Below are 18186 nucleotides of genomic sequence, written 5' to 3'. Positions count from 1 at the left end.
TATAGAAACTTGCAGGTTATTTTGTGTTGGGTCTTGAAAGGAGGGTCAACAACAACACAGAGTGAGGATTCGTTCCATGTTTAATTTGAAGAAGCAGTATCAGTTAGGTAAGAAAAATTGCAGTGTTGACTTGAAAGGAGGATCAACACAACAAAGTGAAGAGTAAGATGAGAAAAAAAGAAGCTAATTTTGCAGCATTTGTGCATGATCGCTGATGGAAAGCACTGGCCGAGCATCACCTGAACCAACCCATGAACTGTTTTGCTAGCAGTAGGAATTGGATAGGTATAATATATGGTTTGCAGTGTGCCATTAGTGACCAGAACATGCATTATCTGGTGAATCCACAGTCAGTGCTGCATCAAAGTGCTCGGAGGGCATCATTTGACTTGCTTATACATTTTGTCCACTGCCTGTGTGTGAAAGACGCAAGGTACATTTCTGTTTGTAGGACAAAAAACATATCCGATGAAACCAAGCAATACATTGTGTGCATAAGTCGTTATGCTGGAAAACAAAACTCAGCTCATTCAGTCTTGTGAGACATATATGCTGTATAAATCCAGATGTATGTCACTTGTTCTTCAGAGAAACAGTTCAAATAAAGAGTGCTAGTGCCTCCATTGAAAACTGTATTTACACTCTTGTTTGACGGAACAACTCGGTGAGTATTCGTTTTTAGATATTTAAAAGAAGAAAAGGCAGATCTTGGTTGAAAATCATATGGCTGGTACCCTCCTGTCATGCCAGTGCAGAAACTGGAGTGTGTGTGGCAATCTCAAACCCTTGGACCGTTCTCACAGCAAAACATTCAACTCCCCCGGACGACCAAGTAAGCCACGTTGTGGATGCAGATGAGTCAGTTTACAGTTTATGTCAGTGACAAGTGCGAAAGTGTCCTCGCAGATCTGATCTCTTGATATATCGTGTTGCTCTTTGCCTTCAGAGCGTGTTCAGTAAACAGTTCTTGAAGCGGTACAGTGACAAGATGGGTTTCTTACTTGCCCGTTTGTCCAGCACAGGACGGCACATAAATGTATTCAAAGAAGGCGTTTTGTAGTACGAACATACAAACTTTTTTTTCTTTTCCTTTTTTTTGTCTTTCAGGTTTGTGGCACCGTCTTTCATTGTATCTTTTTTTTTAAGCATTACAGCAACTATGTCTAGTCAGCCACAGAGAACGATTTTGTCTTAAGTGGTAATGGAGAGTTTGATATGTGTACGTGCATGCGTGCACGCGTACGTATAATGATTTTGTCTTCAACGGTAAAGGTGAGTTTGATTAATGCGTGCGCGCGCGTGTGTGTGTGTGTGTGTGTGTGTGTGTGTGTGTGTTTCACTCCACATGGGTAAGCAATTGTCTTACTCAAAAGTAGGTGACTACAAATGTTGTTTATAACGTTATTTTTTAATTTAAAAAAAAAAAAGCAGCATTGAATTTTCTCAACTTCACCTTTGATCGTTAAGCACCATTTCCACAACAGTGATCCACAAAGGCTCTGTTAAAGGTTATGTGGGATGCAGAGGCAACCCAGTGTCAAACAGTGCTGAAGTACATTTCACCCCAAAACCATGCAGCCGGTAACTTCCTGAGAGAGATGTTTGCGAAGAGCAAGTAGCAGCTCATCAGTCTTTCTCACAGGTTATCTCATTTCCACCTCACTGAGAAGGCATTGTTATGTTAATTCTAATGCTCTCAAATCCTTTTCTCTAGGGCTCCTTCTTCTTGTAATGATTAACACCTGTCCAACTCTCTCGATGCCCAAACCACCTGCGTCTTGTGTGTTTTTGTTTGTTTGTCTTAAAACTTCGTAGGATGTTATGAATGCAAGGTATGCACATACAGAGACGAGTCAATTGTATAACAAAAATGGTATCAACAAACTGGATTCACCGCTAACAGAAAAATGACAAGCCCCAGATATTGTTACAAACAAGAAACAGTAAATCCTGGATTCACTGCCAACATTACCAGGAAACTGTAGAACCTTTGGTTCATTGCCCAACAGGAAACAACAGTCCCGGATTTACTGCCAACATGAAACACTCAATTCAAGTCCTGGGTTCACTGCTGTATCAAGTAGAGTGGCTGTGGTCTATGTATCAATCCCACAAGGTTTCCAAGTGGCAGGTCCTTGATCGCAAACAGGAAGTATAGTGAGTTTGAGGGATGTGATCCTAGGTACGACATGTTTTCTTTTCACCCCTTTTCCACCATATGTCATGTGGTGATGTGTATGTAATTCCCAAGGGGAAAAAAATGAAGAGCTGAGCCCTCTGTACAACTTGCATTTATTTATAGACTAGCAACAGCAAGTCATGGATTCAATCCTAAGTCAGCTGTCGCTGGACGTCTTTCCTCTTTGTCTCAACAATATAAATTTTTATTCTTCATCAAGTCTCAAGTTATTGTCTGAATGCCAGTCATTATTAGAGATGAAAAGCTTAAGAGTCAGTCAAGCATGCACATATAACATGGTAATTATCAGTAGCAATGGAGTTGTCCTGTACTGACATTTGCATTTAAAAAAATGAAAAAAAGAAAGAAAGAAAGTCAAGCAAGATGTTATATCCTATCACTGTTAATGGAGCACAGGACTCAGTTCAAGGAAACACGTATTTAATTTCAAAACTTCACCAGTTCATAGTGAAAACAAAATCATATGTATATTTATTTTAGTTGGGGTTGAAGGTATCTTGTAACATTCTTGAATGGGATGCTTTCTTGACACATATTCCATGAAAATAAAGTTTTTTAATCTTGGAAAATAGAATTCAGTACATTGAGGTTTTTCTAATGTATTGAAATAAGGTAACAAGTAAACGAGATGTACTCTGATTTTTTTTTTCTCAGAGACAGATGGTGTGTATATCATTTTATGTGGAGAATTGAAGAAGAAGAAAAAAAACATCACTGAAGTGTATTCCTCACATCATACTACACTGAGAACTGATTTCACAGCACAGCACTGCCTGCCACGCCACTGCCTTTGAATCAAATGCATTATGTCAGTGTTATTTGGTGTTTTGTTTCAATGTTTTGTATCTAATATGAAAGATTCTGAACTCATAACATTATATATTATCACCTCTCTTCTAAACCAGCAGATGCATCCAGTTGAGTTTTACTGGAACAATAAATTTGTACAGACACATTCATAATATCACCACTCAATCAACTTTAATATCACTGGTAAGTGCATTTTAATGCTGTAAATAATTACAATTATTTTTTTTCTTTTTAATATCCACATTTAGTTTGTTAAGAAAAACACATCAATTTTGTAGATTATGTTTTGAATCCGTTGGAATCACACAGGAAGAAAAAAAAAGAGTTAAAACAATAAAAGCCTCAATGTAGGCATGTACTTGATGGATGAAAAAGACATAATCAGCCAACTACATAGTGCTTATAAGTGCTTGAAAATGTGTAGATGGACCAGTTTCTTTACACTTTACACTCTTTAGAAATATTTATCTCGAATCTCAATAAAAGTTAAAAAGTGCAATACGTATTGCAGAGTACAAGTGTTTGCTATTGTGTGTGAAAGGTGGTGATTATAAATCATACATACTTGTGTACATGTACTGGGCACTGAGGTTCAATGTTTTTGATGTGAATGATTTGATTACCTCCATATTAAGACCATACGCACGTGAAAGATCCTGTAATCAATGTCAGCGTTCGGTGGGTTATGGAGATAAGAACATACCCAGTGTGCACACCCCCGAAAGAGTATGGCTGATTTGATGGCGTGGGAAATAAACGAAATGGTCACAAACGTAAAATGTTGCATATCTGTGAGAGAGAGAGAGAGAGAGAGAGAGAGAGAGAGACTTTGACACTTTAACTCTTTACTGTCATTAGCTTACCAGCCCATGTGACAGGGGAGTACAGGGGAAGTTACAGTGTCGTCTTATCCAATCATTTGAAAAAGTAAAACAAAACAAAACAAAACAAAAACAAAAACTAACGCACCTAATATTACAAAGGTTATATCAATAAACAACAGCCAACAAATTACACACAAAAATAACAACAACATCATCATCATCATCAGATTGACCATCCAAATACCAATTCTATCTGCTTCTATTTTGACCCTCAAAATAATCATTTTGGAAACCATTAATGTTTGCACATATTTTGTATTAACAGGCGTTTTGATCATTTATTTTCTTTGTCCGTGTATCTACTGCCTCTGAGACGTATTTTGCAACTGAGAGGATAATATTTTCGTCATTTGATGTTAAGACACTGACCAGGTCTTTCCTCTTTGCTGCAGCTGTTTTAAAGAGTGTTCAGTTTTCCCGAACCTCCTCGTATCCTTTACAACTGAACATGAAATGTATCTCATCTTCTTTACTCTCACCACACATTGGACAAGGAGATGTTGTTAATCCACCTGTCTCAAACCATCTTTTATTAGCATTCAGCCCGACTGTTCTCAATCTAAATCTAGCAAGATTGACTGTGCCACCTGTTTGTTATGACTGAAATATATCCTTCTGTCTGAAATGCTGTCTTGAAAGAAAAGAACCAGCTATATTTATCATTACTTTCCATTTCTCCATGCCAATTTGTTTAAATTCTGAGATAAACGCATTTTCGTAACCCACTCCTTGACACATCCAAACAAGTCCAAATCCATGTTCAGTTAGAGTTTTTTTGATTTGATAAACCCAGTCTTGTTTACCTCTCTCTTCTTGCAGTAGCATCATCTCATACGCTTGCTTACATAATCTGAAAGCCGGTAGCCTTGTCAACTTAATCCAATACTTTACACATTTTACGAAAGTCTTAACATACAGTGGATATCTGCCGGTTTCCCCATATAATGCTGTGTTTGATGAGTGTAGTGGAACGCCGAGAAAACGTTTAATAGCAAATGTGGCCACCTTTTCGAGTTGACTATTAATCAAAAGCCCCCAAATTTCTGCTGCATAGGTCAAAACCGGTTCAACTTGTGTGTCAAACAATTTCCAGAAAAGGCTCATATCAGTGGAATGTAGCTTCCGCAAAGATTTGATAATTTCTATTACCCCTTTTTTCCCTTTTTTGCTTGTTTCAGCCCAAGCAGATGACAGACTCAATTTCGTGGTAAATAACATCCCCGGATTCTTATAGGAATTCGTCACTATTAACTCTTTATCTCCATAAAACCATTTTTCATGTGCTGAAAGGTGGCCCCCATTTCGAAAAACTATAACATTAGTTTTTTCAAGATTTACAGTTAGCCGCAATCTGTCTGCTTCTTGCTTTAAAACAGTTAGTTGATTCTGCAACCCAATGGCTGTATCAGACAAAAGCACAATCTCATCCACAAATAACATCAAAAACAATTCTACTGCTCCTGGTATCATCTGAATTCCATGTCTGCCCTTTTTTGACAGCTCAACAGCAAGTTCATTAATGAAAAACGAAAATAACAAGGGACTTAGCAGACAACCCTGTTTAACACCATATGGACATTCGGAAAAATCAGAATAAGTACATTTATCACGTACACACACAAGGACAGAATCATACATGCTCTTAAGGGCCGTATAAAACTTGCCATGTACACCAGTTTTTCTCAAAATATCCCACAAAATATTACGATTCACAGAGTCAAACGCTTTTCTGAAATCCACAAATGCTACATATAATTTAGAATTTCGTAAGAGATAATTTTGTACCAAAGCATACAGTATGAATATGTGAGAGAGAGAGAGAGAGAGTGTGCGTGTGTGTGTGCGCGCGCGCGCGCGCGCGTGCGCGTTCACGTGACTAAAACAAACTGGGAGCACCCAACGGCAGCTGTCAATCGGCTCTACCCGGGAAGGGAGCCTGTTGTGCAAATGACTCCGTGTTTCTAAAGCGCTTAGAACTTCCTCTGTCCGAGGACAGCGGTGTCCATATCATATCATAATCATGTCATATCATATCGATAAGAAAACAAATAAAATTGCATGCAGGATTTTTTTTTTTTTTTTAAGTGGGTAGCGCTCTCAGTGTAGCCACGTGCTGTCCCTGGAGAATTTCACACAGAGAAATCTGTTGTGACAAAAAAGAGTAATACAATTATACAGCATAATATGCCTCCATTGCGTAAGACGCGAAAGTATTTCTTGTAAATAGGTGCAATAATTTACGATGCTGAAATTTGTAGTGACCAAAAAAAAAAAAAAAGAGATATTGAAGGATTAAAGGTTTCAGAGCAAGAGGCCTTGCCTGAGCGAGACCGAGTCCATGTACCAACCAGCTAGCTCACAGAACGCCAGTGCCTCCCCCCCCTCCCCCAAACCTGCAGTCAAGATTGATGACACAGAGATAAGTCAGTCGACAAGTTTTGCTACCTGGGCAACACCCTATGCAGCAACGGAGCCCTTGATGCAGAAGTGACGCTGCGCATCGCCAAGGCCAGCTCCGCCTTTGGCAGACTCGACAACAGGCTGTGGAACAACAAAGGCAAAAGGCTCAGCACCAAAATCAAAACCTAGAGCTGTTGTGCTGACCACCTTGTTGTACTGCTGTGAAACATGGACGACGTATCGCCGTCACATTCAACAACTTGAGCAGTTTCACCAGAGATGCCTACGAAAGATCCTCGGCATAAAGTGGCAAGACAGGGTCTCCAACCTCCATGTCCTAGAAAGGATGTGGTGTAGCGTATATGGATTTGACTGAACGCAGTGACACCTCCTTGAGCTACTGATACTGATACTGATTCTGTGTCAAACCATTATGTCCTCATGGTTAGTATGGTTTTGTTTGAATTTCCTTCTGGTGTGGCTTTTTTTTTTCTTTTTTTTTATCATCTAGTCCTTTCGATGGATAAATAATAATTTTTAAAAAGTCATCAATAAAATCATAACAAAAACTGAGGGTCGAGGGAAAAGGATTGTGGGGCATACTTTATTTTCTCTTGTTTTGGGGTTGATTTGGGTTGGTGTTTTTTTTTAGAAAACAATTCGACTGTTTTCTAAGTTTAAGAAAAAATCAAACATCTAGTTTTGAAATATATAACAACATAGCAGTGATACAGAACAATTAAGAAATGAAAAAGGGAAACAAAGCCAGCAAAAAGCAAATAGAAGCAGCTATCCATATAACATATTTTAAGTGCAAGTATGCTTAAAGTGTAAAGAACTTTATTTTTTGTTTTTTGTTGTTAATGAATTTGTTTTAATTTCAACATAAAATTCATTTATTTTGTTTTTGTGTAGGCTACCACCATGTTACATTCATTTTGCAAGCTGCCGCATACAAAATCTCCACACTTAATGTCAGGTTGGTGTATGCTAAAGAATGTGTGTGTGTGTGTGTGTGTGTGTGTGTGTGTGTGTGTGTTCTTATAGTTTTGTCCTAGTTGAACAGTGTGTTCTTGAAGATAAGATGTTGAAAGTTTTGAGACCGGTTGTTAATTAGAGCATAAACAAAACGTTGACACAATAAAAATGTGATCAAATTGTCATGGTGTGTAAAATTATTTGCTTAGAATGTCTCTCTTGTTTCCATCCCCACAGACAGAAAGACGATCTCAAGGAAGGCAGCAATGGGAGAAACTCAAGAAAAAGAAAAAAAATAACAGGAAAAAAAACAACCAAAAAAACAATGAAAATCTTCAGACTTAATTGTCTCTTAAGAGAATAATCATAAGGGCTGAATCACTGTTCCATCACAGACACATACATGTACACACACATATCCTATTTATTTACTTGTTGACTGGTCAGTACTGCTCAAACAGGAGTCAAATACCCATTGTTTTTTCTCATGCAAACTTTATTTTGTGCCCTCTCTCTCTCTTTCTATTCCTGATTATCGCCTCCATAGCTGACCATGTTATACAGTATACATTAACGGATATCCTGAAATCTCACATGGTGCATGTATCTTACACAAACTGTGCTCCAGTCTTCACTTATCACTAATTTCAACTGAGATGACACATTTTGCTAAGGAGTGTGCAGAGAAATTTTCCAGAGAAAATGGAAAAATATGCTTTAGTTCAGTCATACCTCCCTAACTGCTGAAGATAATAATAATATGAAAAACAACAATAACAAAAAAACCCAGTACATATATCAACATGCTGCATTCCTCTCAACACTCTCCACACACACACAAACACATGCACACACACACGCACGCGCAAAGAGGATCAAAGCACACAAGCCAAAGGAGACACAGACAGACAGAGAGAGACAGAAACATACAATGCAACGGCTAATGATTACCACAACCACAATAAAGTATATCGAAACAGTTTATTTTCCACAATGTTTTCAATATTAACACAAATCACATTTGATTTTGGATAACTGGATGTCAGGTTATTTATTCAATGCTACCAAATGGCCTTACTGAAATTCCATACAATATGATCCACAAAATACACAATGAAATGATACATAAAATCACACTGAAACAATATTCACTCTTTATATTTTCCATACATTTACAAATCTGATGTCTATCATTCTTTGTGAAAACCAAACGTCATTCATCTGATGCTGTCTGATATCATTCCAGTGACTAACTTACATGCTCCTGCATCGTTGGACGCATGAGGCATTCATTTTCTGCTGTCCTCGGCCAGTTTGTTGGTGTCACCCCATTGTCTGTCAATAAGTCGGTGCTGTGCAAGAACACAATCCAAATGAAATGTCATAAAAGACGAACATTGTCTGTCAGTAAGTCTGAGGTCCGTCTATTCCTATGGTGCTGTGTGACGAGGTGTGCTAAGTGCAGTTGATGTTCAATGTATTCTGATTTCAGATGTCTGAGTTCACAAACTCTTTAAGTCCTGAGTGTGGAGGGGACGTGCGTTTTCCTCTGTAGATTTTTAATGCTCACATACCAGCATACATGTGCTTGAGAATGTCTGCTTGTGTCTTAGAGAGTGTATGTGTGTGTTTGTGAGGTAGCAGCTGCATGTGCATGCATGTTTTATTAAATGCATTACATTTACATCCAAGTATCATTTACTTGATAACTTCTATTGTTTGATGGATTTTGAAATGTGTTTTTTGATTTACATCTCTGGGGGCATTGGATGTTTTTCCTCACCAGAAAGCTGTGATAATTTTTTTCATGTCGCGTTTATATCTAACTGGAAGATATTTAGATGCTTGTAGCAGCGCTGGTACTGGGCATCGCAGCAATAAAAAGTCATGTATGATCATTATTATCATCAACCGCCCTGGTGGTGTTAAGAAGCCTCTTCCACGTTGATGTACACTCTGAGGACGTCCGGGTGTTCGTCCAGTTTGTCCATGGCCTTGGCAATCAGCTCCAACACACTGGAGTCGAGGGCCACATGGCTGGTGGTGTTGAACACCACCTCCGCTGAGCCGACTGCCAGCTGCCGGGCCTCCAGTTCTTTCTTCACCGTGTACACATCGTTTGGTTCACACACAAACTGCAACATCAATATTAGGGCAATGTTGGTGCCAAAAGTGCTGAAATAATTAGGAGAATCTATTACTTAAGGGCAGTGTGTGTGTGTGTGTGTGTGTGTGTGTGTGTTAGGTGGGTGAGGGAAGGTAAAGGGTTGAATTGTGAGGAAGGAGAGAAGAAGGGGAAAGCACACACACACACACACACACACACACACACACACACACACACACACATACATACACACAGCACAGTACTTCACAGTTTTATTGATAAGCATACATTATGATAATTCTTTTAAGTACAGTACAAACAAGCAAAAAATTATGCTCATGTTGTAAAAGCATCAATACTTATATGATTATCACAAAACCTTACAAATGTAACCGTGGACTTTCCCTCTCAGAACGAAACAATAGAGGGTCACAAGATGTTTGATACCTCGAATCAGCTCACCTCCAAAACTTTATTCCCTTCCTCGCCCTCCTCCAGTGTGACATCCTCCGCCCCCGCTTCGATGGCAATGTCCACGTAACTTTCCAGGTCAGGGGGGGCATCACCTGGGCAGGACACCTGGACCACACCTTTCTCCTCAAAGGCGATCTTCGCCAGAGACCCAGAGTCAAACATGGAGAATCTGCACGAAGCACAATGTGTGCAGTTTGGGGAAATGTCACCTGACTAACTCTTCTCTCTTCTGTGAGCAAGTTGTACCTAATCAAAAGCAGCAGTAATCAGTTAAGTTGTAGACGTCCAAAATTTGCGTGAGTGTTACTTGCACAATAGGAATGCACCATGCGAAAAGAAAAATACAAATTTGGGGAACTGTCAAGATGAGGCAATATAATATACATCCCTGCATTCTGGCTCTGCAACAAAGCCATCATTGTCATAAGTTGGGGGCTTAGTAGGTGGTGTCCGAAGTACATTAAATGAGAATAGGCACTACCAAACACCACCGAAGTGACTCAGCAGCAGTGCAGGGTCTCCTCTGGTGTGAAGCCTTCTGGCGACCTAACATCAATTGTTACTTGTGGATTGCCGGCACTGGGAATGAGACAGACAAACCTGGGTGTGGCAGTGTATGGGGGACTAGGAATGAGTGATGTGATAGCAGTGCCACTGAAACAGTGCAGATGATGGGGCAGCAAAAAAACACAAACAACAACAACAAAAAAACCCACTCCTGCAAGTGTTAGTGTGCATGTGTATGTGACCATGTGAGTGCGTGCATGTACATCTTTCATTTTTATATATATCCACCCTGTGTGATACTATCAGTAAAGCAAAAATATTTTTAAAACTAGAAATGGAAACAAGTTTTCGTGCAAACAAATTTACAATATCGGCCATAAAGAAAAGAAAAGAAAAAAAAATTATCAACCCTCTCCTTGCTCACTTTTTTCATGTCCCATCTCTTTGTACACAGAGCAGAGAGCAAACAAATGCTCCCTTTGGAGGTAAAGGGAAGCAACTACACACACTTAAAGCATTCCTTCGCAGTCTCCCTTTTTCACTGCAAGAAACACTAAAATGGTACAATAAAATAAAATAATATAAAGTTTTAATCAGTTTAGTCACCCGTCTTTCAACACATTAACTGATAAAAAAATAATTACATCTTTTTTTAGTCTTGGAAGCTGTGAACACTCACCACAATGGACAAATAGAAAAAACAAGTAACAAAAACTGACCACTGCAGTGCTGATGTGCACACTTACCCACACTTCTTCACAATGCTTTGCAGCTCGGCCCTTGTCTGGGTCATCTTGGTGGTCAGTGCCTCTATCAACATCACGCTGCCCACTGGGCCTTTGGCCGTGAACATGACCGGAGAGCTGTTCTTCAGACTGACCTGACAGAAAACACAGACATTAAGTGTGCATAGTGAGCCATGAATAAGACCATGCACAAATAAGAAGCACCAAAAACGTGGCTGAAAACATGAACTTAAACTTTGTCAGGTCTCCGCACTCAGCTCTTTCAAGTCTGGCCTTAAAACCCACCTCTTCCCAAAAATAGCCTCCCTTCCCTGCATCTTCCTTGTCTTCACTTTCTCCAGTTTGAGAGTATGCATGCGTGTGAATGACTGGTGCGAAAGTGCTTTGATTTGTCACCGCAAGATTCAGCGCTATATAAATACCATTATGATTATTATTATGATTATTATTATCGTTATTATTATCATTATTATTATTATTATTAAGCTATGAATAAACACAAAAAAAACCTCTAAACACCAAGACATAGATTGGGAAAGATAATCAAGATTTGCTTACTAAGAATACAATATCAAATGCAGTTCCAGTCAAAAAAAAAACATGTCACAAAAAAAATAAACAAAGAACAGGAGCATATCTCACCATCTGTGCCAACACTCGATCAATGTTGGCATTAGGAACGTTCTTGGATTTAGCCTCTGTGATTAGCTTGGCCAGTTGACTGCTGGTCTTTGGGTCAGTCTGACCAGTTTCTGAAATGACAGACTAGCAACAGTAACAGCTGTTACAAATGTTTACTTGTTAAAGATATTTTCTTTGTGTTTTCTTTCAGATTTTTCCATTTCAGATAGTCAGATGGTATGTTTGTGTGCATCCATATATATATATATATATATATATATATATATATATATATATATACACATAAAGCGAAAGAGAGAGAGAGAGAGAGAGAGAGAGAGAGAGAGAGAGAGAGAGAGAGAGAGAGAGTGTGTGTGTTCACAGATCATAATCTTCAGTTAAATTCCTCAATTATTTAAGTTTACACACACGCGCGCGCGCGCGCGCTCACACACACACACACCACACACACACACATATATCTATATATATATGTGTAATGTACTGTTTTGCTTTGTCTGTTGATAGGCCAGTCAGTCTGCTTGCATCAAAAGCAAATGTGTAAATTTATTCTGACAGAATGGCAGTTATCTTCCCCATCAGCACTAATACCAAATTATTGCATCAATGCATGTTTTGCAAAATATACATTCACATAAATTCATATCAGTTTGCAAAGATTAAAACTTAAAGATATTCTTTATAAAACTGAAATTTTTATTCTCGTTCACCTGATTTCTCTGTAAAAAAAAAAAAAAAAAAAAAAAAAAATCACATTAAATCATTATATTCTTGAATTTTTGTGAAAAAAATTTATGTGTTACTGTCAATAACCTTATATATATGACAGACTGGCACAAATACTGTAATAGCATGCATATAAATAACTTCTCCCACAAAATGTAATATATTTTTTTAGATTTATTATGTTGTAATGCCTTTTTCTTAAATATCCTTATAGATTTTATACTATATTTTACAAAAACAAATGAACTTTTTTTTTTTTTTTTTTTTTTTTTAATCTTACTTACCTCTTGCAAATGCTCTGATCTTTCTGGAATATTCACTGATGACTCTCGATTTCTCTTTGTCTTTGGCAGCCTTGATGTGCCGGATGTTGGCCCACTTGCTATGCCCAGCCATGCCCCGCACCGACCCAACACAACTCGCAGCAGTTTCTGCCTCCCTTGGTGGTGAGGGGTTCATCATCATGAAAGACTGGGCAACAACACTTGGTGCTAGGCCCTGAGGTTGTGTTCCTTTCCATCTCCATAAAGACGAGGTGGAATGAGAGCAGACAGACCGGTGCAAGCATCCATCGGTGTTGCTTCTTACAAGGTACAGACTTCTGATTGGACTAGAAAGAAACGTCAGCTGTCTTGCTGTTATACAACACACCAGCTGTCTGGCAGAGTTGACTGCAGACCTGAGTTCCATTGTGTGTGAAAGTTTCCTTTCTTCTTCTTCTTCTTCTTTGTAATATGATTGATCTGCTCTTCTTCTTTTGCGACTTGAGTCAGATGATTCTAATTATCCAACTCCAGGTCATGCGCATGGCTGTTCAACTGAAAACATAAATCAAACATAGGTCAGAAAGAAAAAAAAACCTTTAAAATTGATTTTCTACTTCAGTTTTTTTTTTTTTTTTTGTTTTTGTTTTTTTGTTTTTTTTTTGCCCCATTTCCCTTTCAGTCATTCATGTCATCTTCTCCCCTGACTGTCTGCACTTCTGAGGGGGGAGTTGGAGTGCTTGTTTAAATCCTCCTGCACATTGAATGATATATATATATGTACCCAGCTTAACTTCATAAAATATCTTTCAAATTCTATTTTAACTTGAAATTGAAAAATGCAGATGCCAAAGACTAGAAAGAAAGATGAAATAGGTAAAACAGTTGTTCTAACTTGTAGTATGGCTCAACAAGTTCAGATGGGCAAAAGACAATGATAGCAGTAACATATATATGTCTTTATCATCCTGCTCAAAAACCAGAAAACTGTCTTTTACTGTTTAAGTCAGCCCCATTGCAAGTGTAATTATACAAAGTATTGTTAATCTAAAATGAACACTTTTTATTTTAATTAGAAAAGAAACCTCACAGTTCACACTATATAATGTGCATAATAAATCAATTAAACTCTTACATAAAAGTACACACACACACACACACACACACACACACACACACACACACACACACACACACACACACACTCCACACCCACCAGACATATTCAACATACATTATTGTCAGGTTTTTACATATGTGTGGGCCTATATGAAAATATCTTCAAAGATCAAAGGGGCCAATCTCACATAAGTCAAAATGAATATATATTTTTACAGTTTGCAGCTATACTAGTCATCTGACATTTCTACAGGTAAGTACAAAGTTCGGCTATTCAGTCAACTTGTCAATTCTGAATTTCTCAAGTGTGGTAAAATTGTGTTAAAATGAAAAACACCTATCATTCACTTTTGATAGAAATCTTTCAGCTGAACTGCACTTTTAGAACTGCATTTATATGAATAAAGTAAACAAATAATCGGAATAATTAAAAGAATGTTTACTAATTTTGACAGTGACACTTTTGAAAAAAGTATACAAAGCTCTCGAGCAACTTCACTATGGAAACACTGTCTGGTGCCCATATCTAAAGTGATAATCTACTGCGATTTAGAGGGTGCAGAGAAATCTATATATAAAAAAATAAATAAATAAATATAAAAAAACATATACAAGAATGTAGGCATTTAACAGAATTGTTTTTTACTTAGACATAAAAAAACCCAAAAAAACTTTGGTAAATTTAATTTCGTTTTTCTCCTTTGATTTTCTTTCCTTTTTTTTCCATTCAGGAAGCATGATACTCTATTATGTTGACAAAGTGTTTGTCTGTGGTCTTATCAATGGATATTTACTTGCTGAAATTAGCGTTCGGAGCATGTGATTATATGTCAGAGTATTAAATTGACCTGGAGTGTGTTTTCATAAATGTATTGTAGTATTGTTAAATTTGTGCATTTAACACAATGCATATATATAGCCATTGGTGATACATAAACTTGTATTGTCAGCATTTCAAATGCAAATGATAGTCTTTTGAGCTTGCTCCCTCATTTCCACCAATACACACATCAACATACAAGTGTAAATCCGCTATTAAGTTAAAGTATGCAGTACACCATATAAAAATACACTTCGTAACTGCTTTCTGAAATGGCAAAAAGTTACTCCTGACACAGTTTAACCTGTATCCCAAATGTGCAGTTTATATCAATTACTACAAAAATTGTATCAAATTGACAAAAAAATAACATAAACTCTTTAATGGTCATGCTATTAATGTATCTTTGGATCAGTTCTTTGCACCTCAGTACAGTTCCACAAGAAATGCTGATGGATTTTTTTTAAATATAAAATTCAAATACTAAATTCTGTTTCAGTAATAGTGTTACTGATGTATTTCATGAACTGTCACCTCACACACACACATCGTCTATATTTTCATTCAAAATTCAAGAATCAACCAAACTGAGAAACCTAAACCCTTGAAAGGCAGCTGGTCCAGACAACATTCCCTGTCACCTCCTGGTTACAGCAGCTCAGGAACTGGCCCCTGCACTTGCCCACCTCTTCAGTCTATCCCTTGCCACTGGAAAAATGCCTTAAGTCTGGCGACATGCTACAGTCCATCCAGCATACAAGGAAGGAGATCAGAGCTCCGCAGCAAACTACTGTCCCAACTCCCTGACATCAGTCTGTGGTAAACTGATGGAACGCATCATTCAAAGTGCCATCACATCACACCTTGACAAGCACAAGATCATTGTCGATGCCCAGCATGGTTTTTGCAAAAGAAGATCCTGCAAATCGTAATTGATCCTCACAGTGGATGACCTGGCAGCAGTGCTTGATGAGGGAGGACAAACCGATACCATCTTGCTGGACTTCTCGAAGGCCTTTGACAAGGTGCCTCACCACCGCCTCCTTCTCAAACTCTGTCACTACGGAATCTGTGGACAAACACTTCGCTGGATTGAAGAGTTCCTCACCGACAGAACCCAGCAAGTGAATGTTGAAGGACAGATCTCCACCATCGGCCAAGTGACTTCTGGGGTTCCTCAGGGATCTGTTCTTGGCCCGACTCTGTTTATCATCTACATCAAAGGCATCAACAAAAACATCAGATCCACAATCCGTCTGTTTGCCAATGACACCATCCTATACCAGCAGATCAGGTCCCAAGCAGATACCAACACCCTCCAAGAAGATCTAAACAAACTTGAGCATTGGGAGAAGACCTGGCAAATGTCATTCAATGCCAGCCACTGTCAAGTCCTCTCAGTGACAAGGAAGAAAAAGCCCTTCCCTACCACCTACTTTCTGCATAATGAGGAACTCCAGAAGGTGGAGAAAGCCAAATACCTGGGCGTAGAGACCTTCACTGGGGAGCACACATCCAGGCCACAACAGCAAAGGCAGACAAGACCAGTGCCTTAATGTACAGGAACCTGAGAGGATGCCCCTACACCACCCAGACAACATGCTACAAGGGGTTTGTGAGGCCCATCCTAGAAAAAGCTGTGCCAGTCTGGGACCCCCCGTAACAGTATCTCACAATCAACCTGGAAATAGTACAACGCAGATCAGCTCGGCAAATTAAGCATAACTTCTGCCCCACCACCAGTGCAACCGAACTTATCACCAGGCTGGAACTCGACCCCCTCAAACTGTGCTGCACTGCAGCCAAGGCCACCATGATATACCAGATCATGGGGGGTTTGGTTGAGGTGGCACCTGGGGAAGGTACTTTAGTGCGGACAATTAGAACTGTCCGAGGCCACCCAGAGAAACTACAGGTACCCTTCTCCCGCACTGACTCCCACAGGCACTCCTTCTTCCCTTCAGCTGTCCACCTGTGGAACCAGATTCCAGACCATATAATCTCAGCCATGTCCCCTCAGTCATTCAAGACCAGGACTGAGGCCTGGCTGCGAGCATCAGGCTCAGTATAGCCAAATGACAGGGGTTTTTGTTGTTGTTGTTGTTGTTTGACTGATGCTGTGTGGGGCCCGGGTTCCCCTGACTGAACAAGGAAGCTTAACAGTCGTACACAGACATCAGTCATCTAGAGCGCACCCGCCCCCTCCCCCCCCCCGCACCCCTATTGTGGATTGTTGCCCTGTATAGGAATTACCACAGGATTATAGACAAGACAAAATAAATTATCAACCGAGTTTGACATTACACTGGATAACGAATCGTTGAACCTTTATCAATTTTTCTCGCCTCAAGACCGGGGAATAAGTTGTGTTCACATTAAGGCATGGTTGTTCACACCGCCAGAGAAGAGTGGAGGAAAAGAAATGTGGATATTGCCCATACTACTACCACCACAACTACAACTGTAAAATCGCCGTCTTTCGATTTCATGCACAGACATCTGTGCAGCCTGATGTGATATTGCTATGCGGCGAACGGACAAACGCCGCGAAACAGAGTGAGGGCTAAAACATTCCCGTATTCAAAAACGTAATGTTAATATAAACGAATGAGTTATAAGCAACACTCAAGGTACGCACAAACTCCAAAAAAAAGTTTGTGTTGTCTCACCTTTTCACCTCCACCTCATGAATTATTGTGTAAGAGTGACAGCCCTTGTACTCAGTGCATGACCTCCCTTCATCTACAGGTTAAAAAAAAAAAAAAAAAGAAGTAAGCAGAAGAAGAAGAATGATGATGATGATGATAATAACAATAATAATAATAAGTTTAAGAAGTGTTGTCTGCTACGTTACATTTGAAGAACAGAAGCACTGGATCGAGTGCTTTGTGTGTGTGTGTGTGTGAATGTGTGTGTGTGTGCGTGTGTGTGTGCAGTGTGTGTATGTGTGTGTGTGTGCGCGCGCGCGCCAGCCCGGTGCGTGTGTGTGTCAATGTGTGTGTGTGTGTGTGTGCGGGAATGTGTTAGAGTAAGTTTTATGTAATAGAGTTAGTGATAAAATATAGAACGAACATGTTCATTTGAACTAACACACCGGCATCTCCTGTGGTTTGAATGTGTGATTGAAACTATCAGCATAATCACAGAATCACAGAAATGTTTGGCTATAGGCTAAAAGCCTTTTGCCCTCGTAATCAGTGTCCATTTATGTGCTTTTGGATCACTTGTTGTGAACAAACCCTTGTTTAAATCTGGCATAGTGTATACTATATTTATCTACAGCTCAGTAAAGATTTAACTCTGTGGAAAATCAATAAGCCAAATAAGCCAAACACCACATCATTATTAAAATACCGTGTGAAGCACTGAAAAAGAACCAATAGCAACAAAAGCGGGGATGTCCACTGATTCTGTAAAGTTATCCACTCGGTACACTAAATAATAAACCACGCACGAACTCAAGGACTGAAACTTTCGACACACACCGATCTCAGACCGCTGAAGTTATCT

The 18186-nt window shown here is 39.1% G+C and overlaps 2 protein-coding genes across 3 annotated transcripts in view; one reads left to right on the top strand and one right to left on the bottom strand.

Annotated features, from left to right (window-relative positions):
* LOC143293428 (uncharacterized) overlaps window positions 1-3763 on the top strand; it is a 29404-nt gene extending 25641 nt beyond the window's left edge. Inside the window, exon 13 of the mRNA XM_076604279.1 lies at window positions 1-3763. This exon is cut by the window's left edge and continues 461 nt beyond it. The gene's annotated coding sequence lies outside the window, so the exon portion shown is untranslated.
* A 4482-nt stretch (window positions 3764-8245) lies between these two features.
* Window positions 8246-18169, bottom strand: LOC143294054 (putative transcriptional regulatory protein Teth514_1449). 2 transcript variants are annotated; one of them, XM_076605469.1, is made up of 7 exons: window positions 18031-18070; window positions 17346-17418; window positions 12759-13292; window positions 11749-11858; window positions 11107-11240; window positions 9842-10022; window positions 8246-9407 (listed from the first exon to the last, which is right to left on the bottom strand). In XM_076605469.1, exons 3-7 carry the CDS (start codon window positions 13162-13164, stop codon window positions 9198-9200), a joined length of 1041 nt encoding a protein of 346 aa, XP_076461584.1. In that variant the 5' UTR covers window positions 13165-13292; window positions 17346-17418; window positions 18031-18070; the 3' UTR covers window positions 8246-9197. The 2 variants fall into 2 exon arrangements, with proteins under 2 accessions (XP_076461584.1, XP_076461585.1); XM_076605470.1 differs by lacking the exon at window positions 17346-17418 and having other exon boundaries at window positions 18031-18169.
* Window positions 18170-18186: the final 17 nt, after the last annotated feature.

This window comes from Babylonia areolata, chromosome 19 (assembly GCF_041734735.1).
Source record: "Babylonia areolata isolate BAREFJ2019XMU chromosome 19, ASM4173473v1, whole genome shotgun sequence".
Lineage (NCBI taxonomy): Eukaryota > Metazoa > Mollusca > Gastropoda > Neogastropoda > Buccinidae > Babylonia > Babylonia areolata.
The sequence above is the reverse complement of the archived record's forward strand: the minus strand, read 5'-3'. Positions and strand labels throughout refer to the sequence as shown.